The 22,384-nt window shown below is 44.3% G+C and overlaps 6 protein-coding genes across 12 annotated transcripts; 2 read left to right on the top strand and 4 right to left on the bottom strand.

Moving 5' to 3' along the window:
• Window positions 1-703: 703 nt before the first annotated feature.
• LOC108130309 (synaptic vesicle glycoprotein 2B) lies at window positions 704-3,747 on the bottom strand. The gene is made up of 9 exons (XM_017248698.2): window positions 3,488-3,747; window positions 2,753-3,206; window positions 2,508-2,686; window positions 2,268-2,449; window positions 1,811-2,200; window positions 1,431-1,548; window positions 1,215-1,374; window positions 1,028-1,155; window positions 704-965 (listed from the first exon to the last, which is right to left on the bottom strand). Exons 1-9 carry the CDS (start codon window positions 3,531-3,533, stop codon window positions 910-912), a joined length of 1,713 nt encoding a protein of 570 aa, XP_017104187.2. The 5' UTR covers window positions 3,534-3,747; the 3' UTR covers window positions 704-909.
• A 619-nt stretch (window positions 3,748-4,366) lies between these two features.
• On the bottom strand, window positions 4,367-5,488 carry MED7 (mediator complex subunit 7). The gene is made up of 3 exons (XM_070281925.1): window positions 5,336-5,488; window positions 4,847-5,232; window positions 4,367-4,788 (listed from the first exon to the last, which is right to left on the bottom strand). The coding sequence occupies exons 2-3, from the start codon at window positions 5,174-5,176 to the stop codon at window positions 4,456-4,458; spliced, it is 663 nt and encodes a 220-aa protein (XP_070138026.1). The 5' UTR covers window positions 5,177-5,232; window positions 5,336-5,488; the 3' UTR covers window positions 4,367-4,455.
• A 378-nt stretch (window positions 5,489-5,866) lies between these two features.
• Window positions 5,867-11,552, top strand: Cap-H2 (Chromosome associated protein H2). Of its 3 annotated transcripts, none has more exons than XM_070280769.1 (9): window positions 5,867-6,252; window positions 6,456-6,637; window positions 6,847-7,040; window positions 7,411-8,369; window positions 8,573-8,868; window positions 8,926-9,070; window positions 9,124-9,926; window positions 9,986-10,180; window positions 10,243-11,552. In XM_070280769.1, exons 1-9 carry the CDS (start codon window positions 6,225-6,227, stop codon window positions 10,588-10,590), a joined length of 3,150 nt encoding a protein of 1,049 aa, XP_070136870.1. In that variant the 5' UTR covers window positions 5,867-6,224; the 3' UTR covers window positions 10,591-11,552. The 3 variants fall into 3 exon arrangements, with proteins under 3 accessions (XP_070136870.1, XP_017104588.3, XP_070136869.1); XM_017249099.3 differs by having other exon boundaries at window positions 8,537-8,868; XM_070280768.1 differs by having other exon boundaries at window positions 8,534-8,868.
• Window positions 11,553-11,557: 5 nt separating this feature from the next.
• On the bottom strand, window positions 11,558-12,611 carry TfIIFbeta (transcription factor TFIIFbeta). The gene is made up of 2 exons (XM_017249096.3): window positions 11,974-12,611; window positions 11,558-11,918 (listed from the first exon to the last, which is right to left on the bottom strand). Exons 1-2 carry the CDS (start codon window positions 12,520-12,522, stop codon window positions 11,619-11,621), a joined length of 849 nt encoding a protein of 282 aa, XP_017104585.2. The 5' UTR covers window positions 12,523-12,611; the 3' UTR covers window positions 11,558-11,618.
• Window positions 12,612-12,638: 27 nt separating this feature from the next.
• Alg9 (alpha-1,2-mannosyltransferase Alg9) lies at window positions 12,639-15,095 on the top strand. 2 transcript variants are annotated; one of them, XM_017249095.3, is made up of 4 exons: window positions 12,639-12,911; window positions 12,970-13,332; window positions 13,398-13,875; window positions 13,935-15,095. In XM_017249095.3, exons 1-4 carry the CDS (start codon window positions 12,766-12,768, stop codon window positions 14,805-14,807), a joined length of 1,860 nt encoding a protein of 619 aa, XP_017104584.2. In that variant the 5' UTR covers window positions 12,639-12,765; the 3' UTR covers window positions 14,808-15,095. The 2 variants fall into 2 exon arrangements, with proteins under 2 accessions (XP_017104584.2, XP_070136871.1); XM_070280770.1 differs by having other exon boundaries at window positions 12,640-12,911; window positions 12,964-13,332; window positions 13,935-15,086.
• A 176-nt stretch (window positions 15,096-15,271) lies between these two features.
• On the bottom strand, window positions 15,272-21,418 carry Cad96Cb (protocadherin Fat 4-like Cad96Ca). 4 transcript variants are annotated; one of them, XM_017249089.3, is made up of 5 exons: window positions 21,333-21,418; window positions 18,538-18,839; window positions 16,537-17,580; window positions 15,723-16,464; window positions 15,272-15,645 (listed from the first exon to the last, which is right to left on the bottom strand). In XM_017249089.3, the coding sequence occupies exons 1-5, from the start codon at window positions 21,391-21,393 to the stop codon at window positions 15,389-15,391; spliced, it is 2,406 nt and encodes an 801-aa protein (XP_017104578.1). In that variant the 5' UTR covers window positions 21,394-21,418; the 3' UTR covers window positions 15,272-15,388. The 4 variants fall into 4 exon arrangements, with proteins under 4 accessions (XP_017104578.1, XP_017104581.1, XP_017104580.1 ...); XM_017249092.3 differs by having other exon boundaries at window positions 15,272-15,633; XM_017249091.3 differs by having other exon boundaries at window positions 15,723-16,461.
• Between the last annotated feature and the right edge of the window lie 966 nt (window positions 21,419-22,384).

Here is a 22,384-nt window from a genome sequence, read left to right as displayed (position 1 = left end):
TGTAAAAATACCGAATTTTTGGCATTTCTGATCAATCAGTTATATGGTAGCTATAGGATGCGTAACACATTTTTGACCAAAATTATATACCCTCTGAAAGCGTATAAAAGCTTCATGAATCATAAGTTTTATTTCAGAATAACATTTAAAAGGATAATATGAAGATAATAATTCAGTAGATAATTTTTAAAGTGGGTAGAACTGCTCTCTGCAACTACAATGTGCTTAGTAATTGATAATTCGTAATTTGAATCTGTCATGGATGATGGCAGCAGATGGAAATTAATTAGAGCCCTGGATCTACTCGGTTCACGAATCATCGAAGCATGCACTATAATCGCTGCCATTTAAAGGCTGCCAGGATTAGTCAACTCAGGCATCACTAATTTGCTCTTCAGCCTCCTTCGTCTGAGCGACTGTAGCTGATGGAAATCAGCTTCATGTTATCCAGTATCCGATCACTCACCTGCCAGTCGAACTGGGGGTATCCACTGAATCAGCCAACCAAACAAGCAGGCCACCCACCACCCCGACAGCCTTGCCGCCCCATCCAACCCATCATCCCACCTGAGCGCTCCAAGTTACAGTTAATTGGTGTTAATGAGATTTGCATGTCGTGGCTTCCGACTTTTGTCCTTGCCCATCAGACGGCAGGATGTCTTATCCTGCCTGTTCATCCTTAAGTGAATCAAGTCTAACAAGATTATGTATGTATGTACAACCATAGAGATATATTTGGTTTGATTGCTTAAGATTGCTTAAGGTATGCTACATAAATAGTTCTTCCAACATCTATTGTCGTTACTAAGTTCTACAACTTATCCATTCAGTTACCTCGTTATCACTAATTTGTACAGCTAATGTCTCAAGATCTTCCGGTTTCAGTGAGATTTCTACCCAAGAATCAGTTTAGGAGAATGTGGCCTTTGCAGGATTGGGCACAAGGATGGAAAGGACACCCGCCACTGAAAAAATAAAACGAATCAGATATAAAATAGAGATATGAAATATAAAAGTTTCCACTTACGTATCAGAACTGAAGAAACCATAATAAATGGAGGCAGGCACCCAATCTGAATGAAAACCGGAAACAGGAGATTTCCGGAAAGCGCTCCAAACCGTCCGCACATCATGGCAATGGCCACCACAACGGTTCTAAAAAAGATTTAGATAATGGAATATATACAAGATTTAAATAAATGAATCATTATTACCTTAATTGGGTGGGGAAGAGAGCCACAACAGCTCCCAAAAGCGAAGAGACTGCAATGCCGCAAATGGTCAAGAAAGTGGCCGAAATAATCAGGGTCATTAGACTGCTAACTGAGAAGTAGAGCAGGAGGCCAAAGGTTCCCGAGAGAAACAGTCCATAGGCTAAGAGAAATTGTCTTAATTATAGAAACAATATAAGTACTCGTAATGGGTCTTACTCATCATTCGCTTGGGTCCCAAGGCGCGGATTATTCCTCCAGCAAAGAAGTATCCTACAAATCCTGTGGCGGATACTATAATATTGTTTATGTACATATCCATGGAGATTTCTTTGGGCTGTAAATTTTAAAAGAGATAAAATGAAAGCTTAGTTAGTACTCTTAATTAACTTAAAAACGGAAAAGTTTATCCCACAATGCGAGATTTACTATCCAAAAAATATGGCTGATTACGTATGTACTTTTCCCATCCCCATATAATCTAAGATTGCGCGAAAAACACGTCATTGTAAAGATGATGAGGCACTAAACTGGGTGGCTGATAAGACCTATCTGTAGACCAGGGCTTTATCCTACCAATATCTTATCTGGATACCCACCTCAGAGCAGGCATCGGCGTAATTCAAGGAAGTTTCCGCCGTGCGATTCACACTGAACTCCAGAATGGTGCACATGCTAGCGTCCACGCCCTTCCCCGCGTTCAGAGCCTCGAACTCGGCCATGGAGGCAAAGAGCTGGGGCAGCCACAGCCGGATGGTGTTCATGCCGAGGAAGATGCCGAACTGCATGATGTAGCAGCATAGAGACAGCGAGAGGAGAGGTTTCCTGACCAGAGGCTTCATCTGCTGCAAGCCGGAGCGCAGGCTCTCGGCAAGAGTGCGGGATTGCTTTTTGGTAGCCGGCACTTCCTTCGATTTTTCCTCAATGGTGTAGATGGCCTCGCCCTTTTCAGACTTTCGGTTCGGTACCTCCTGGACCAGGGCTTTGAACTGAAATTGTTTATTTGTTTTGTTTAGATTGCGTTTATCTTTTAGTTTTTTGTTTAGGGAATCTTACTGGATAGGTTTCTTTTGGCTTCCTTGTGTTTACATAGTAGATGTGCTTAAATGCCTTAAGCGCTTCCTCGTTCCGACCTTGGGCCATCAAGAAGCGGGGACTCTCCGGCATGACACAAAAAATCAGGCCACTGACCAAACTTGGAATACCCAACACAAACAGGTAAATTTGCCAGCTGTGGACTGAAACACCAAACTTTAAACGAGCTCCCTGTGGGAAGTGGTTTGATGCGCAACTTACTCCTCAATCCCAGGACCTCAAAGTCCCATTCCCGTGGGAAGATGCCCCAGGCCAGAAGGGGTAGGGACACAGTGGCCGTAGACGTGACCATTCCAATAATCATTAGAACCGAAGATCGGTGCTTGGGTCCGTGCATTTCAGTGATGTACGTGAAGAGAACTGCCGCTGGACCATTTACCCTGAAGTCAAGAATAAATTAAGGTGAGCACGCGGAAGTCTAATTAATACAAGTCAAGGAATCTTACACCAAGCCACCAAGGAACTTGAACACCACCAGCATTATGAAGTTCTGACTCAAGGCTGACCCGAAAACACACACCGCATCTATGAGGTAGCCCCAGTATAGGATCTTCTTGCGGCCCTTGGTATCTGCGAGGTATCCCCAGATCACGGCCGAAATAGTCATGCCGGCGTAGGCCACAGCGTTCAGGACACCTTTGTCTTCCAGGGTCAGCCGAAGATCGCACTCGGCCACGGGCAGGATGTAGGACATGGAGCTGGACTCAAAGATGGCCGCACTCTGGGCGGGAATGGACACAAAAAGCAGTATCAGATTGAAGAGGCCAAAGCCTGCTCCTTCAATGGCCTTGTCGAAGGTAGCAAGACTCTCCTCCCCCTCCTTGGTGGGCTTCGCATCCGCCTCCGTGGTGCTATCTGAGTTTCCATCCTCCTCACCCCCATGCCCGTCGTTTTCCAAATCTGAGAATGATAAGGCAGATGGTTTGCTTTTACAACTTTCTAATCTTCGGTAGAACAAATAGTGGAGATGACTAAAAACGTGTTGGTTTTTATAGGATACAGCTTTCTATTAAAATAATAAGATTGAATAATAAGCACGACACAGAGGCTTTCTATTTCATAACTCATATAAATTATCAAAAAATCTTAACAAATTCTTTGCTGAATTTATAAGTTTTGGAATTTTCTTCACTTTTGCACTTTTTAATCCACCATTATAATATTATATCACACCGCAATACCTTTGATTTTTTTTGGATCAGTATCTTCAATATTTGTTTTAGACATCCTAGCGGATAATGGAACTGTCACTATATTTCTTAATTGGGCTGCTCTTGAAATTGATTGCTCAATTAATGAATGCAGGTCTTTATTAAAAAGCACAGTCACAAATTACTCGGTTTCTGTTCACAGCCTCGAATCAACTATATTCCTATATAATATTTGATTTAACCGACGAGTGCTTGCACTTGCAATGCTGCGCGAGAAATGATCTCCAAGGGAAACTGCCACCCGCTTTTATCGGAGATCTGGTCTTGGTAGAAACTGGAGATTCACTCACTCACATCTTGCTTATCACTGGATTTACAGCCTAAAGAATCTAATAATCATATAAACGTTGTTTATCCAGAAAGAATAAGTTGCTGTAAGGGGAGTGGTACAGTGCGTTACGAAACGAACTGATCTTGGCACAATGACTTTTAAAAAAATATATTGATGTTCTTTGAACTCTTAAGCCCCAAAAAAGTTCATTTAGCATGTCAGAAATACTGCATGTTATTATCCTTAAAAAGGAAGATTACTTTATAAATATTTTGCGTCGTGTTTCCCACAATACCACAATAAAACCAGCCGTTGAAAAACATCACATATTCGTGAGAAATATCTAAAAATCCTCTGCATAATACTGACCTCCCAATTGTCCACGCAATGTCTAGTCCTGGAATCACGTTTTCATGACGACGTCATATCAATGGTGAAATTTTGAAGATGCTTAAACAGCTTACCCTTATCTTGGCCACACGACAAAAGGGTGATCTTATCTACTAACTTATTTCCATCATGACTTAACACATTTGGATGAGCCACAATGAATGAATTACTCATAAGAATGTTCAAAATCTCATCATCACACACAATACGGGGTTTATTTCTTACACTAAATAGGTTCTATAAATATGAGGGGGCAACAATTCTTTCCACAACCGGATCACTCAATAGCGTCCACCAACTTGCACAGCATGCGATCGTGCTGGTAGCTGGGATCATTTTTGGCCGCCGAATTTGCTTCTAAAGGATCTACTTCCGTCTTGATCTTTGCTCCATCATGGTCATCGTCCTCTGTCAGAACTGGCAGCGCGGAGAAGGCGGTGTTGACGATTTCACGGACTTTCTCCAAGTGCTTTTGGAAACGGGTGGCCGTTTCGACGCGCTGTCGCTTCTGCATTTCCATCATCACGCGAAGGGTTTCGCGGGCCTGATGCGGCCGGAACTCGTTTAGTAGGTGATGCATGTTCACAAACAGCAGACTCAGATCATCAATCTTAAAGAGATGGGTTTATTCGTGAGATTCAAATATTTAGAAAAGCTATGGCCCTTACCTTCTCCGTGCGTCGCGGGCTGTCTGGGTTCAGGATGAGGAAATCGATAAGGTCCAGGAAGTTGACCAGTAGCGAGTGGTTAAGCTTCTTAAGCTCCTTGCGCCTGTCGAAGTGAATGGGTATGAGGCGCTTGATGTTCTGGGACTCTAGGGAGCGGATCATCTCGTCGTTGTTGTACTGTATCCCAAACATGCTATACACTTCATGTTGTGAGGGCGGCGGAGGAGGCCGGGGCGCGCGATTTCGGCGAATGTTCTCCTCTGTGTAGTTGGCGATATAGCGTTCTGGTGGCATCGGCAGGCTGGACACCTGGGTCTCCTGGTTCGACATGGCGGCGTTTTATATTCTCCTTTTCTTATAAATTGCAAATGTAAGCAATTTAAAGCCTGCGATAGAATACGCCACTCTTTTAATCGATCGGGTAGGATTATTTTAAATAATATCCAATATTTGGATACTTTAAGTAGATATATTAAATGTACTGTTTACTTTTGGACAAAACAAGTATTCTCAATTCCTATTTGGCCAATAAGTGTGACCTCTCAATCACGGTGCAGAAATGTATACTTTTGAGTGACCTCATTAACCGCCACTTTTTAACCGCAGTTGGCAGCCCCATATAAAATTTAAATTTTAAATTTGAGCGTTTATGTTTTTTAATTAGTTTTTTTCATAAGTTTTTACTTTTTGACATTAGTTTAACTAATTTGAAATGTAAATACTTATTAAACTAACGGAATCTGGAGTTTTAAAAGTCAAATTGAAATTAAAGCAGTCAGGGCTTAAACCTTAAATAAAAATCTTCTAGAAGAAGAAAAACTTAAAGAACTTCTTAAACTAAAAAATTGTTGCGAGAGGTATTACAAGAACGCAACCTATATAACTTTGTTTACTTTAATAAGGTACAAAATTTAAATTTAGTATCGTAACATCAATATCGTAAAATATACAGCGAACTATCGAAACATCGATATCATGGGCGAAACTAAAAAAATACCAGATACTGTTTGGCGAAAACATTATAGTTTTTTCTACCTGGCAACAGTGACGCTCTCTCGGAGAGAACAAAACAAAATAAGAATACAAATGAAAAAGCGTGGGTCAATTGGAATATATCCCCACAAAAATTCGCGCCATTTTGCAATATCCTTGAAATCCTTGAATCCAAGTTCGTAGTGAAAGTGGCGGTGAAGTCCCCTATCAAAAAGTCAGCGTGGGATCCTCCATTTTGTAATGTGAACGCCTCGTGTATATTAAAACCGAATCAGTGTGTGTGTCCGTATCAGTCTCGTCCGAGTGAAAACCCGTCCCCAGCATGAGCCTTAAATGCAATATACATGGTTTAGGCAACTTACTTAACAGTTTATACAATTGAGCCATGGACAGGGCTTCGTCGGAAGAACCGGGTAAGTGACGCCACCGCTGGTTTCAGCAACCCGGCGATCTTCCACTGATTAAGTCAGAGGCTATTTTGATACACACCTACATATGTATACACATGAATGAATGTGTGTGCGTGCAGGGGGCTGAATGGCAGAAAACGTAAACAATGAAGAGGGCCCAAGATTAATGAGTGATTTGAATATCAAATATCCGCTTGAATCAACAGCCTCCGGCAGTGAAGCCCGCAAACAGATTTTGGAGATCGCAAAAAACCGCCCGGGAACCAACGTGGCCAAGGGCATCCAGGCCTATGATGAGGAGCCCGATTTGACGTCGCTAATCCTGCTGCTGGAGGAGCTGTCCAAAAACACCGACTACTCCACGGATCTACGGATATCGCTGACATATGTAAGTGTGCTAATAGATACAGTCAAGCCACGCTTGGTCAAACATTGTACAAGAGATTGTGTAACAGGGTGGAAAGGTCAAGGCAGGCAGGTAGAAAAAAGAAACCCTGTTTTCAATGCTTGGTTACCAACTATTTTCTCCTGTGAGCACGTTGGCTTGATCTCTATTAAAGAGGCAATAGTTAATGATGGTTCCTAACTCTCTCCTAGTACATCGATGAGCTGCTGAGACACTGTCTTAGGGACCGGAATGTGTCACGCCGTTCAGCCATTGCGGCTGCTGGAAGTGCCTTGCAATACTGCGGAAGGATCTATGGAGACCGCGTGGAGTACATCCATCAGGTGGTGGAGCACCAGGTCCAGGCCCTACTTTCCGCAGAGAAAGAGTCTTCTGACAGTAAAGGGTGAGTGGTCAGTCTGAAATCGGAAGTCGAAGCCATGTGCTTCAGCCATTATCGTCATGCTGTCTGAGTCTGGCGTTGTCTGTTATCAGACCGCTTATCGGGGTTTCTCTTACGCCCCCATCTTTCGACTTTACATCCAAAATTCAGAGAAGCCGGCTTGTTTTCTGCCTTATCTGCTAATGAACAGTTAAACACGCTTTCGGGCTTCAAAAAGTCAATAAAATCGAGTCGAATAATAAGCACACTATAATGAAGCAATGATTATCTTTCTAATTTTTTCTCTAGGGTTGATTAGAAGTTCAAGTCTAATCCTAAATAGGTTAAGCTTATCTTTTTTTCCATTAATCAATAGTCCTTTAATATTTATTAGAGCGGAGAATAACAAATCCAAGCCGGAAGAGCCGCGAAAACGGCGCGCCAAGAAGCTAACCAAGGAAGAAGTGGATCCATATCTTCTCAACGTCGAACCCAAAAAGTTTCGTGTAATGCAAGATGAGAAGCGTTTCTCGGCGAAGGGTTTTGTAAAGTGCTCCAGGAACCGAACGATCGAGTATCTCTACCAAGACCATATTCCGCCGAATCTATGGCGCCACGCACCAATAGTGGATCCGGACAATCCCAACGATTTGGACGAGAAGAAGCAGTACAAGATGTTCACTTACCACGTAGAGCATCGGTATAACACCCTTCTGCCGGATATCCCATTTGAGCGGTTGAATCTGATCAAGGAGTATGTCCACACGAATCACGTCAACACCGCGGAGATCCTGAGCGAGCACCAAACGACAAAGGACTATCTGGATGAGTACATTGCCTTAGAGAATCAAATGCTGGCGTCCCGGTACGGAGCCACAGTCAGAACCAGGAGAAGAATGGACAACAGTTCAGTTGAAGCGGAAAAAAGAACTCGCCAAGAAACCTCAGACCCAGATTCCGCTAAGAGGGTGCGACTCGAGGAGTCTGTAACAGATGCAACACCAATGGATGAAGGAGAAACTTTAAATCAATCCGACCTAATAGATCAGTCGTTGGCCACCGGAGAAATGTTGCAGAATCAAATCTCCGTCGACTCTGGCTTGGGAGAATCCCTAAATTGTAGCCAAGAGGACAGTGCCATAAACACCACGCAGGACGATAGCCAAGTAGAGAGTTCTACCTTGTGCGAGAGTCAGGTGGAAAATGCAGCACTTAGTAGCACCTTGGCCATCAACGAGTCCAGTATTCTGGAGAGTACAAGGATCGATCTACCGCCGGCGAAAGAAGGTTCTTTCGAGGACCTAATCCAAGTCGATTCCGGGATTGGACTGGATGATACACACCTTCCGACAGGTAATCCAATGCAACCATACTCCGGTGCAAGCGTACTTTGGATAAGTTTTTTGTTAATCTTTTGTGTTGTAGAATTTGAATATACTCACACTTCCTTTTGTTTTTTTTTTTTATTTTGGTACTTGATCCCACTCTTGGATCTTTTGGCATTGCACTTGACACAGCAGGCCAATGTTTTGACGATGAGGGTGTTGTTCTTTCAGATTTTGAAGATCACCGCCTGCTCTCGCCAAAGGTTTTGCTTAGGGATATTATGCGCGGAGTGCCCGACAAGGAGAACATAAGTGTTGTTGTCGGGGAGGAAGTGACGGAAATCAGCCGGATCGAGAGGCAAGCGGAAGATGTGGATATAATTACCGTAAATGCCGAGGAGACGGTGAATGTGCCCAGGGAAGTCTGCTACACCATTGAGCGCAATATTTTGGGAATTCCGCAGAAGCATTTAAGGAAAAGGATCCTTTTCAAACTCCCCAATGAGTATGAACTATTTAAAAAAGCGGTAAGTCAACAATCCAATATAGAGTTTCATTTGGTAAATTTTGACTTGTTTTTTTAGCGTCTGCCAAGCAAGAAAGAGGCAGTTCCGAAGCCTCCCACCATCCCCAGAGTGCTGAACTTCAAAACAGATCCGGAAGAAAGACCCGAAGCAGACGGAGAAATGCCTGCCTCTCCTCTTAGCCTAGAGTTTGACATCGATATGAGTAAGCAAAAGACTGGTTTTGATGTATTTATCTTCTAATTGCGTGATTTACAGACTTTCTGGGCTTCCGAAGACACACTTTGGACTCTGGGTTCGACATTGACACCATAAGAGCATGGTCAGCGACAGTATCAACGATAGGAGAAGCGCCTCTTGATGTTGAAAACGTTTCTGGGGGCCAGGAAGGACGAGAGGTTGCTGCACCACATAACCCAGATGTCGTGGATGCTGCTGGTGAACCGTCTGAAATGGAAATCGCAAATAATACTTCGGTCGCAGGGGAAAATAGTATGGAAGAATCACAGTTGGAAACTACTTCAAATTCTGAGCTACAGACTACGACTATGGAAAATACAGCCGTTGGAATGGAGAGCGGCTTAGGAGTGTCACTGACCTCTGATCACAGCACCACAATGGAGGCTACATCCGTTGGAATGGAGAGCGGCCCAGGAGTGTCACTGAGTTCTGATCTCAGCACGACAATGGAGGCTACAACCGTTGGAATGGAGAGCGACTTAGGAGTGTCACTAAGCTCTGATCTCAGCACGACAATGGAGGCTACAGCCGTTGGAATGGAGAGCGGCTTAGGAGTTTCACTGAGTTCTGATCTCAGCACGACAATGGAGGACAGCGCGGTAGATCAAACTCAGGGCAGCAGCTCCCTCAACGATTCGGAACTTGACCAGGTATCAGGTGACACTATCACCTTGTTAGACGAATCAATCATAATGGACGAAGCACCGGCAACAAAGTCGCGTGCGGATAAAACAGATGGCAGGGGGCCCAAGTGGAAGATAGCTCAAGCAGAGGATTCAGAGGATAATTCAGAAGATGAGCCTCCCATAACGGATTTATCGGTAAATAAATATTAATATATTTATTTTGGACATCGTTAAGTTGATTTACCCTCTTACAGATTCTAGCCTGGCATAGGCGACTTGTTCCAGCTTTGGAAGCTGCACACGAAAGGCAAAACTTTAACATCAAAGATGTGGGAACTGAAATCCTGGAAGTGTGTCAAAGGGGCAACGGCACAGCCACGTTAAAAGATGTAATGAAGGATAAGGATCCTACTATCATGTGCCGCTATATGTTGGCTTCCCTAGTACTGGTAAGCACAATCTAAAACAATTCAAAGCTAAGGCGCTAGTCTTATATACATATTTTTTCCAGACGAATCATGGAAATGTGTCCTTGAGTTTTGGCGGCCCAAAAAGAGGGTGTGAGCCCTTGGATATGTCCCAGTTTTGTATGGAGCTAAAGAGCATGAAACGAATAGAAGTTCACCCGGAGGATGATGTGGGCAACATCAAACCAGTGCAGATAAGACCTGTTAAGGTGTTAAATTCCAGTTCACATAGGAAAGCGAAACGGAAGTCCACAGAAATGGAGAGTCCACAGGTGTTAAGCAAAACGGTGCGATTGATCCAGCCCATTCCGAAAGTTCCCCAATCGCCCGCAGACACAGATTCTGGGATATCTTCAATGTCTTCCCTAACAACTTCGTCCCGTCCCGCCTAACAGTCTTTGTTTTCTACCGCGATCCATGTGTATTAACCCGAATCCCAGTCGAATGTCCCCTTAATGTCCAATAGATGCCATAGCATTTAACAAACGATATTGTGTCCCTTACAGAACCCGCAAACAATTCACTTTTCCCAACTGTATTGCACGATCAAGAGGCTGCGGTAGACGAGAGGCCCTCTGCAATTTTCCCCAATCCTAGATTATTTTATACTTTTATTGGAATTGTACAAATCTTATTACGATTATTTTCAACGGACGAGGGGAATTATTTTTATGACACTCTTCAATTCTGCCCAATAATAGATTTACTTTTACATTTTAAATAATTTTGTACAAATCTTAGGATTATTTTTAACTGACTTGCAATCGTAAACTTTGTGAATAAGCCCACATGAACATAATATTAGTATAGAATAGGCCAACAGTATTATTTAAGCTCCTGTTTTTTCTGGAAACACCTCTCATGGTTCATCCTGCATTACTATTTGGTTTCCTTATTTTCATTATATTCTTTTTTAGTTAATATTTTCATATTTCTTTCGATTTTGAGTTTTCTTTATTTTTAATTTTTATATTAACTTTTCTTTACATTTTTGAAGCTTTATTTTTGTTTTATTTTTACTTTTTTGATTCATTTTTGTTTATTTCGCAGTTTGAAACTGAAAGCAAACATCATTGGTTTGTATAGTGTTTTGGAATCCACATGAGCTGATAGTACTAAAATCAAGTACCTGATCTCTTGTAGTGTACAAAATTAATTATTATCTAAACCAAATCTAATGTGCATATGAAACATCACCTAATTTTACACCGCCCATTCTCGGGTGAAAATAAGCATTAGCATACATGTATATATTTACCAGAGTGCAAGCGAATGTCTATTTACAATTTTGTGCAAAGAAACAAAGTTTTTTTTTTCGTAGGCTTAAGATGACAGCGTTAAGTAATAAAACAAAACCAATCAAATTACTTAAAAATCTTTTAATTAAAGTTGTGGGGGTATGGTCTACAAAAGCCTAATGTTACTCGGAGTCACTGCTACCCGATTTTTGGTCATCCTCCTCCTTCTTTTCCTCAACCTTGTAGTGACGATATTCTTTCTTGAGCTCCCACATGTTCTTGTGGGGGTTTTTCATGTTGTAGTCGCACACGTCCTTGAGGATTTCCTTCAAGTAGCTAATTGGCTGGTTCGTTATCTTGACGAGATCTTTAATGTTGTAGTACTGGTGCTTCTCGAACGCATGGAACAGCATGTCCATAACCGCGTTCTTGTCGTCACGGGCCTTCTTGCCCTCGGCCTTCTTTCGTTCCCGGTACTCGATCTAAAAAGGATAATATGATGAATAAATACAAACAAAATAAAATAATCATGCTTACGTTGTGTGCATGATCCTTGACGGGCTTAAAGTTCTGTACGATCTTGTCGATGGGTTGCACCCGGCGCTGTGGCTCAGATGCCTTGCGTATGGACTCCAGCTTGAGCTTCATGTAGCAGTTGTCGGCTATGGGTCGGCACTCCAGCTTTTGGACAATCCGGCCCTCCATGTAAAGCTTCTCGTTGTCCGAAACTGCTGGTGTCGTCGAGTTCTCCTTACCATTGTTGGCAGCCATCTCAGCCTGGGACATGTGCGAAAAAACCCCCAAAGTCTGCTTGGTCACCTGCGACACGTCGAGGACGTGTTCTGTGGGAATCTTCTCCTCTGGGTCTAGGGCCAAAACTGCGGGAGTGAGAGAGAGCGACACCTGGGCCTTCTGACCAGGTGTTTTGCTGATCCGAAGTTTGCCCACGTCCATGTTGGAGGGCGCCTTTTCCCATTTCTGAGCGATGTACTTGGGCACTTTCACCAGCCACACTCCTCGGCCGGCGTTCGAGAGGTCCAGGTCCTTGTCGATGATTTGTACCTTGTCCTTTTCGTCCTTAGACATATTATATTTTTCTATGACACTCTTAAAATAATAAACCCTACTCAAGCCAGAATAATATTAAATATCAGTAGTGAATGGTAAACAAATTATCGATAAAAATTGACATTGCCACCTGGCGGGTTGACCAGACAGTCCGGCAGCACTGTTGGATTCGCTGTTTTCTATAAAATTTACACATCCACAAATTGTTAAAGTTTCCAAAAATCCTTAGACATTCCGTCTTGCTGATTCAGGACCCGTGTCATGGCGCCTCCGGCAGCGAGGGCTCGCTATATAGCCAACAAAGCAGACAACCAGGTGCTTACCAAGAAGCCTCCCAAGCGTTTGGGCCTCAATGGCAAAAGCGAGAAGGAGGCCGGCAATAAGAAAGATAAAGATGCCAAAAAGCGGTAAGTACACAACATATTTATCGGATAATGCCTTATTCTATTACCATTGAAGGATTAGCAAGCAAGCGGGGAGTAGTTCCCAGGAAAAGGCCAACCCAAACCCAATTATGCCAAGTGTGAACACTGCCTTCAAGTCCTTTGTAAGCGTCCGGCTCTGCAGTGCCATTTGGGCCTACATTGCGGACTGTGACGAGACCTTTAACTACTGGGAACCACTACACTACATCATCAACGGTCATGGGTTGCAGACGTGGGAGTACAGTCCCCAGTTCGGGCTGCGATCCTACACTTATCTGCTCCTTCAGGGCGTACCCGGTTACTTTTACCAAAAGATATTCAATCCAAATCCCATATTAATCTTCTACATGGTGCGGTGTATGCTTGGATTTGCCTGTGCCGTTATGGAACGTTACATGTATAAGTAAGAGTTATATCTACCTATTTTTGGTTAAAAATTATAATAACTGACATCGCCATTCAAAACAGATCCATTTGCCGGGAGTTTGGCATACATATCGGTCGCCTGTGGCTAATTTTCCAGCTCTTCAGCGTGGGAATGTTCGTGTCTAGCACCGCTCTCTTGCCTTCTTCATTCTCCATGTACTTCGGGTGCGCTGCCCTGGCCGCCTGGTGGCAGACCCATTATGAGTTGGCTATATTCCTGACTGCAATATCCGCCCTGTTAGGCTGGCCTTTTGCTGCCCTGATTGGCGTGCCTCTGGTTCTGGAGCTCGTGATAAGACGACGGGAGTGGAAAACATTCGTGCAATGGACTCTGATCTCGGGAGCCGTGGTGGCCTTGCCTATGATTGCCATAGACACTAGCTACTTTGGCAAGCTAACCTTCGCTCCTTTAAATATTGTGTGGTACAATGTTTTCACCAGCCATGGACCAAATATATTTGGCACTGAACCTCTCAGCTACTACATCGTCAATGGTTTCCTTAACTTCAACATAATATGGGTAAGAGGCACAACAGCTTTGGTGAACCCACAATTTTATATGAAATATTTTATTTTCAGCTCCTTGCACTCCAGCTGCCAATCATGCTGGTAATGGACTACCTGATTGTACCGGCAAAGTCAAAGTCCACGCTCAATTTCCCCCACTACATCTCGCTAGCTCCGCTCTATCTTTGGCTGTTGGTGTTTTTTGCACAAGCCCACAAGGAGGAGCGGTTCCTATTCCCGGTTTACCCACTGATCTCTCTTTGTGGCGCCATCACCGTGGATGTGTACCAGCGCATCTTTTTCCGCTTAAAGTCGCTGGTGTTCAAAATCAAATCTGGAGTGCACTATCTCGACCAAAGTATGTTCATAGCCATTTTGGTAATGGTAACCAGCACGCTTCTGGGACTATCACGGGTGTTTGCCCTGTACAGGAACTATCATGCACCCATGGACCTGATGCTAGAGCTCCATCAATTCAAAGCCACTCCGCAGTATAACCCGAATATGATCTACAATGTGTGCATTGGCAAAGACTGGCATCGATATCCAGGCAGCTTTTTCTTCCCAGCGCACAACTTTCGATTGCGTTTCCTCAAGTCCGAGTTCCGTGGCATGCTTCCGGCGTATTATGTGAATGGAGCGAATGCCACCAAAGTGGTGCATCCATACTTTAACGATCTCAACCAAGAAAACGAGCATATGTACTTTGATTACGATCGCTGCGACTTCCTTGTGGACTTTGACGATGGTAAATACACGGCCTTGGAGCCAAACTATTCGAAACGTTCCAAGGAATGGTTGGTGATGAAGAGCTTGCCTTTCCTCATACCGGAGAAGTCTCATAAGGTGTTCCGTGCCTTCTACGTGCCATTCCTCACAGACAATCACATTCAGTACGGTAACTTTAACCTTCTAAAAAGGAAGCCGAAACGAAACGGAAGGTGAAGGTTGACCCCGATTGAAGCACTATTCTGATCTGGGGTCGTACCATGACCATTTTTCCAGTAAACTTTTAGCAGTTTTTAGTTTCTTATGCAAAACCAAAGAGTTTCATTTAACGTCTCTAAGAAAAAAATGATTTAGAACTTGTAGTTCTCGTTCCACAATAGAAATATTGCATTCGATATAATTTCTTTTTTGTACTCCGACTAAAGTTTAAAGTCCTACCAAGTATTTGTTCTAAGTCAAAGTGTCATGTTTTAATTTTGATTTTTGTGTAAGCCAAAGTTGTGAAGATCGCCCTGAATCGAAGTAGAAGTTAAGCAATCCATATTACCAAGTAATGAGATTCGTAAAAATGTGCGTTTTTCATGGAAGGGTACGTAAACTTTATTTTTATCCGGGAAGCAGAAACTTTACAATGGAAATCGCTCGGACCTGGACTCCTATCTTAAAAATCGTGTGCTGGGTCTGTTTACAATCCTATATTTGGTCTACTCAATTTACAATACATGTGCGCGGGCTTAAAATTAATCCTTAAGTGACTTAGCAGCGATATTTACAACAAGCCTGCCTCTGTGGGGGCATTAGAAGTAGACCGTCAAGTTGTTCTCCGAGGAGCCCATGGCATCGGTGGCAGCCAGAAGGTTGGAGGTACCATTGACCGAACCGCTATTGGTGGTGGTGATGGTTGTGACCCCGCCACTTGCCACCGGAGCGTTGCAGGTGGTCACCACCTTCCTGTTGTTGTTCTCCGTCTGCAGCGAGTCGTGCTCGATCTCGTCCTCTTCCTCGAAGAGCTGACCATTGGCGGAGGCGCGCGACACGATGCCTGGCAAGAAGACTATTGATAGTGAGTGTTTCGGGTAAGATCGGGGCTCTTTTGGGGATCTTTATAGACTAATAATGACTCCAACTTACTGCGCACTGTCGCCGCATAGCTCTCCCGCTGGCGCTCTCTATCTCGTTCCCTTTCTCGCTCCCGTTCCAGCAACGCAGCAGAGCTTCCCAGGGCCATGCTACTACTGGCTCCACTAGCCACATGATGCAGGCCATTGTTTATGGGATTGGCCATGGTTATATTGCCGCCATGTTTCATGTGGAGGACAGACACCCCGCCGCTGGTCACGTTGACGCCGTTGTGGCCGCCGTTTCCGAGCTGAGTTCCAGCCAGCTTCTCATGGGTCACTAGATTCGCCGAGGACACGCTGCTGTGGGCCTGGCTGTGGACCCTGTTCCGGCCGAGACCTAAGCCGCTGGAGGCACTTTTTCCCTGCTTCTTGGATCGTACAATGTAGCAGCTGAGTGCCACAATGATCATCAGGAAGAGACCTACTATCATGCCGAACATGCCCAGCATATTGCTATTCCAGCCGGATCGGGCCAACGTTAGGCCCTCCATAGTCACGCTCACGGGTACGGAGGTGCTTCTCGGCGGCACTCCTGTGTCGGTAGCTATGGCTATTAGGTGAACCGTGGACTCGTTGAGGCTCTGCAGTTGCTCCGGACGCATGAAGATGTTTCCGGTGGAGTCGATCTCGAAGAGTCCTGCGTGCTGGCCTCGAAGGGACAGTTCTAGCTTGTCATTGCGATCACCATCTGCCGCCTCCACTTTCCCGACCAGAACGCCATCGAAGGAGTCGGCGCGGGATTGCAGGGACTGCTGCAAAGGATATCCAATCAAAATAGTTTAGTAAGGCTTCTTCAGACACTCCTATAGTCTAAAAATACTTACGCTTTTGGGCACCATGAACTCGTAATGGGTCTCACGAAAACGTGGCTCCCAATCGTTCACGTCGATCACTTCCAGTGTGAGTTCCGCTGTGCTGTTGGTCATCCCATCGGTGGCTTGCACCTGGAACTCGTGCTTGGTCATCTTTTCGTAGTCCAACGGCTTGGCCAGTACCAGTTCTCCCAGTGAACCCACGCTGAAAAACTGAGAGTTGACGGGATCGGGTATGGTGTACTTAAGGTGCTTCCCGGGCTTGTTGGTAGGCAGTGCCAGGATTCTGTTGCCTACCGCCGTGTCCTCGCGAATCCGCATCACGAATCTTTTTTGGACAAAAGCCAGGGTGCTGAGGTCACTGTGGCTGCCAGGTCGGGTCAGCTGAACTGTTGTCAGGGCATAACGATCGGGATTGTCGATCTGGGTCGCCTTAACCACCAAGGTGGCGCCGTTGGCCACATCCGCATAGCCAATCGGAGTCAGCAAACTAATCGCTCCATTGTGCGGATGTATACGGAAGTACTTGGCGTCCTGCGACTGGACTATAGTGTACTGGATGGGCGCGCAAATGCCTTCATCCTGATCCACGGCCTTCAGGGATTCCGGACGCATGCGCAGCTCGCCCGGCCGACCGTCCGCTGGAAGCTCGGCGCTGTAGGATTCTCTTTGAAATTTGGGATTCTGGTCATCAGCGTCTGTGATGACTACACGAAGTAACGTGTCTGAGTGACGAGGCGGGGTGCCCTGATCCTGCGCCCGCAGCTTCACCGTAAAATTCTGCAACTGCTCATAATCCAAGGCTTTCTTGAGCACCAATGTGCCCTCGAGGGGATTGAGGAACTGCACAAACTCAGAATAAGGACCTGGAAGAACCTGATATTCCACTGTGGAGAAGGGTCCAGGTTGATCCGCATCTTCGGCCCGGGCGCCTTGAAGAATTCGGGTTCCTGGTACTGTCACCTCCGACAAGGTTAGAGTGTACGGTGTTCCGATCCACTGGGGAGCATTATCATTGACGTCCGTTACCCTCACATTTACAGGAATGACGAAGCTCTGAGAAAAAGGAAATATATAAATATTAGGAATACCAATAGTTAGTCCCAAAGGAACTATTTTTTATTCCCTAAAAGTCATTGGATCCATTTAAAGTATATTTTTAGCTGTGTACTTTCCAAGACAAACACCTTCTTGCTAGCCACAGCTCCAGGTCACTGACCTACGGAGAGTTCAAAGCCCAAGCCCAAGCCAAGTCGTGAGTGTCCTGCATACATTTGCATGTTTAGCAGACCTCTCGCCCCAGTCCAGCTCCTTCCCCATTCCGGGGCAACCCCCAAACGCCATTCCTGCGATTTCTAGCCGAAAGCGGAAGCCCTAATGGCTAATTTATGGCCACCAAGCTGGGGCTAACCACAGACGCCATAAGGGGCTGGGAGCTACTTCAAATCCTTCTTTACTTTCAGCTGCAGTGGTTGAGTTTCAAGTTGGTCCTGCCGCGTTTTGTTGATTCTAAAATTGAAATGGGCGGTGTTCATTGTCTGGCAAAAGTTTTCAATTGTTTATATAGTTCTTGGAACAGGTATACCCCAGGAATCGTGTTAACCGAAATTTAACAAGCTAAGCTGCCCGGGGGAACACGCATCGACTTTTTTATTCTATTGAGGGAAATGGTCTTCAAGGGTTGGAGGTAGAACCTTAGCTCAATATAGGTTAATTGGTTGAGCATTGCACGAAACTTTCCTGGGATGGCAGGTGTGGAATGTGGTTGGTCGGTTGCCCCACAGGAAGAACTTGAAGGAAATGCGGTCGATGTGGCCGACTAGGACGATTAATTGCAGCGTTAACCTGATCGACAAGTGCTTAGGGTCTGGGGGTGTAATTTTGATTCATGTTTTCACGATCTCGGAAATGAAAGTGTGTTTCATTTCCGCATTGCCCCACATACTTCTCAACTTTCATTTTATTAAAATAGTTTTATGAATTAGGTTTAATATATAAATTGGTTTTACTCACTGGGTCCGTTGAGTGCCGCCTGACACAAATCACATTCACATAGATGGAAGATGGACCTCGCACGCCCTCCTTGTCGAGCTCCACCGACAGAGCCAACTCCTTGCCTCCAGCCACAATCTCGACGGGAGCATTCTTCTCTCGAAGCGAAAGGTTGATGTCGCCCGTATCAGCATTGGGATCGCCGTTGATGCGCAGTTTACCGATAATGGATCCCACTGCCAAGTCCTCGGTCGCCAGAAAGCTCTCTGCTGATCCACCGCCTTCCAAATAACATCTTGAATCGAGTATGGCGCCCAAAGTGGCTTGAATGAGAAAACATAATTTAAAATAGCCATTAAAATGGAGCTTTCTAAAACAAAAAATTCGATAATTTGTTTAAAAACTTGTCCTAAATTCAGAGGACCCCTCCATCTTTGGATCGGCCTCTCTTTCGGGCCTACTTTCGGCGCTTCCCGCCAATTGCGAATTAAAAGTAAATTGCAGCGACCGGCAGAGGAAGCCACCACAGAGAGTGTTCCAGTGGTGATTGGCCCGGTCCAGTGTTTGTGTTCCAGTGAGCCCAGCTGTCCGAATCGCCAGACATGTTTGCTCGTTCCTCGGATACGCTCTACTAAGCTTCCGTTTTCTTTCATTCACCATGCTGCAATTTTCGCTACAAACCGAAACCCAAACCCCAAAACCCAAAGCCAGAGTCCGAAGACCAACCACCATGGGTCCGACAGATCCCACATGGATGGGATGCACTCTCTTCTTGGCCTGGTCGCCTCGCAGCTGATTTGCGTTTCCGGACAAGCTCTGATATCTAATTGTGTTAGTGTGCAATGGGTTAACTCGAGACGGTCATGCAAATTACCAGCAAGGCCTCCCTCCTTCGCATGGAAAGTGGTAAATGTTTCGGAGACTCAGTTGGGATACAGTCTTCCTTGGATACCCCCATATCCTCAAGCCTTTGCAGAGTTGGTCAAGTTCTTTTGGGACCTGTCCCATGGGAACATGACATAACAATTTTTTTGGCTCTTGCTGTTTAGACTCTTACAGGTAATTCCCATCATGGGTTCCGGTTTTTTACCCCCAACCTCTCGACCACCTGGAAACAAGTTCTCGATTATATGTGCTAACAGAATAATTTAAGTTTGTTTTTAATTTTTTTAGCTGCCGACCGTTCTGGTAAACGGTTTTGCAATGACCCTCGCCGAGGGTCGGAGGCAGTCATCTTCAGCGAAGTTTTCTCCTCGCACCACTCAGATGAGATATGACGCCGAAGAGAAATCTTCTACACGTTTTCAAGATCTCCGTTGTGGGTTAATTGTTGTGACATTGGGCAATCCACACATGGCAATGAAGCTCTCAGGCCGTGCACTTTCTTCGGCACTGCGGTTGCTTTTGAAATTAGTCTAATTGCTGGGGATTTATTACCAAATCTCTGAGATGTGTGCTGATACCTCACGTACCATGTAGCACAACTTTCTGCGCAAAATGGAAAGTTTTTTTTCAAAATCTTTTCAATTTGCAAATACTCCGGTGCGTAGCTCCAAAATCATTCATAGTTTATTACCCAATCCGCCCACTCCTAATTAGTGGCATATGCATTTGTGCAATCCCCTTTTTATGTAAAAGCAAGCCCCAACTAATTAGAGTCATCGAATAACAAAGCGGGTTCCAAAACCCATCCATAAGGTGCAAATACCTGAAGCGTAAATCCGCGACGCTTCGCACAAACAAAATTTTAGATTAAAGACTAAACCTTAAAGCCACCTAACGATTACATAAGTTCTACTTTTATTTTCGGTTTCAGCTTTTTTTAATTTTATTTTTGCAAACCGGGAGACTGTAAGACAAACGAAAGTGAGTGCGGCGGCTGAACAAATTGTTCAGGCATATATGAATATGGCGGGGAAAAGTTTTCGAACAATCAAAAGTTCAAAAAACAAATTTTCATTCGGTTTGTTTTGGTTTCTTTTGATAAAACAACCGAAAAGGAGGAAAAAAAAGAGTCGTTCAGCTTGGTGATTTCCACGAAAACGACAAACACCGCGGTCTGGGCCACTGACTTTGGGATGATACTATTTGGGGGGCTTTGATATTTTTCGGATCCGATTGGATAGGGCCTGCCAGCGACTTGTGGCTCCGCTGGTTAAACATCGTAAGCATCGGATAACTATTTCGCAATCAATTTTTGTGGCACACAGGCAGAGGTCAAGCCGTGTCAGTACTGTAAGCTCCGTTAGCGCAGAACTTGAACTGTGACAAAGCCATTAAAGGCAGTCAGATTTTTTACAAAGTGGAGTAACAATATCAGAGAACTCGCTCGAGTATGACAATGTAATGAACCGAAATTAATGCACTAAATGGACTCAAAACTGGAGCAACCTCAAGACCACAGTACTCCTCCTAGTCCAGAAAAGGCAAGCCGCCGCTCCACTCCAGGAGGCAACAGATTGGGCTGGTCGGCGGGGGCGGGCTTTACAGCCGAAGAAACTCACGTAAAACTTTTATCCGTCATAAATCGTTGGACCAGAACGACGTTGACGTCTCCGTTTGTCTTTCTTGGCGGACTCTTTTCTCTCCTGTGTTTCATTTATCAAGTCTGGCTCGGAATTTCACTATTTTTTAGCAGATAGTTTTTACTTTCCGGGGGGTTACATGCGGTTAATTACTTTGTTTGTTTTTGATTATTGAAGAAATTGTTTCAAGACGCAGTTATTTAAGTTTTCCAGCAAATAGCTCATTGACACTTATAGTTATGATTCATATACTCTATAAGAAAGTGAGGAACTTAAGTCTAAAGCACTTACCATGATTAAGCCAGCCAAAAGACCAGATTATGTAGCATATCCAATGAAGTTTTGTCCACATTTTAATAGCTAGCTTACACTTTGATTTTAAATATATTTAGTTTCTCAGAGCATTATATATCTTTCACAAGTATTAAAAACTAATTGTATTTTTCGATAAATTCATATTATATTTTAGATGTTGGTTTGCATTGGAATGTGTCCTGTAAAACGATGCAGAAATATTAAAATCTACTCCATACTTTTCTTCCCTTTGGCCATAAATATCCCTATATCTGCGATGTGCCAAAAACACATTCAAATAGAATTTATGTGCAACTTTTCCCTCGTTGGTGGGAAGTTGAAATGGATAATGCTAAAGAGACTGTTGCAGTCTTCTAGAGTCTAGATTATTACAAGATTATTAGAGAGACAAAACGTTTTGGCACAGAAACCAAAGCAACTGGAACATTAGCTGCACCTCACAGTCCCCCAGGTCCCCCAACCGAAAGTTGTTCTTCATCTTTAGCATATGCCTCGGTGTCTTCTGGTTGTGGGGCAAATGTCGCACACATGTCACCTGCGGAGCTGGGAGGTGGGCCGCTTCGTCGGTTGCCACATTGCCTTAGTTGTTGGGTTGTCACCGTTGGAATTGGCGGCATTTTATTCCACCAGCAACGCCAAGAATAGCATAAAAAAGAAACCAATTCTACCTCTTCAGACCCATATTTGAAATACCCTTTCTGATTTAAAGAAAATCTAAGGACATACCATTTAGTTTTTTTTACGAAAAAGAAAAGTTGAATTTAAGAATTTATTTTTAATTTTTATATGAAGAAATACCTTTTACCATCTAAGGGTATATTTTCGAACTAGGGAACTTCTCTTTTAAAGGGTATAAGGATCAACAACAACCACTAAAGGCGGCTGAAAAGTTTTTGTTGTTGTTTCCTTGGTTCCGGAATACTAGGGCTACTAGTGGAAGAATTTTTAAACCCCACTGCTTGAGGGCGCTTTCTTCCGCCCTCCGCAAGGATTTATGGCATGCCACATCAGGTGGTGGGATTGTGGGT

This window comes from Drosophila bipectinata, chromosome 3R, assembly GCF_030179905.1.
Source record: "Drosophila bipectinata strain 14024-0381.07 chromosome 3R, DbipHiC1v2, whole genome shotgun sequence".
Taxonomy (NCBI): Eukaryota; Metazoa; Arthropoda; class Insecta; order Diptera; family Drosophilidae; genus Drosophila; species Drosophila bipectinata.
Note: the sequence above shows the minus strand (reverse complement) of the source record. Positions and strands in the feature narration are given on the sequence as shown.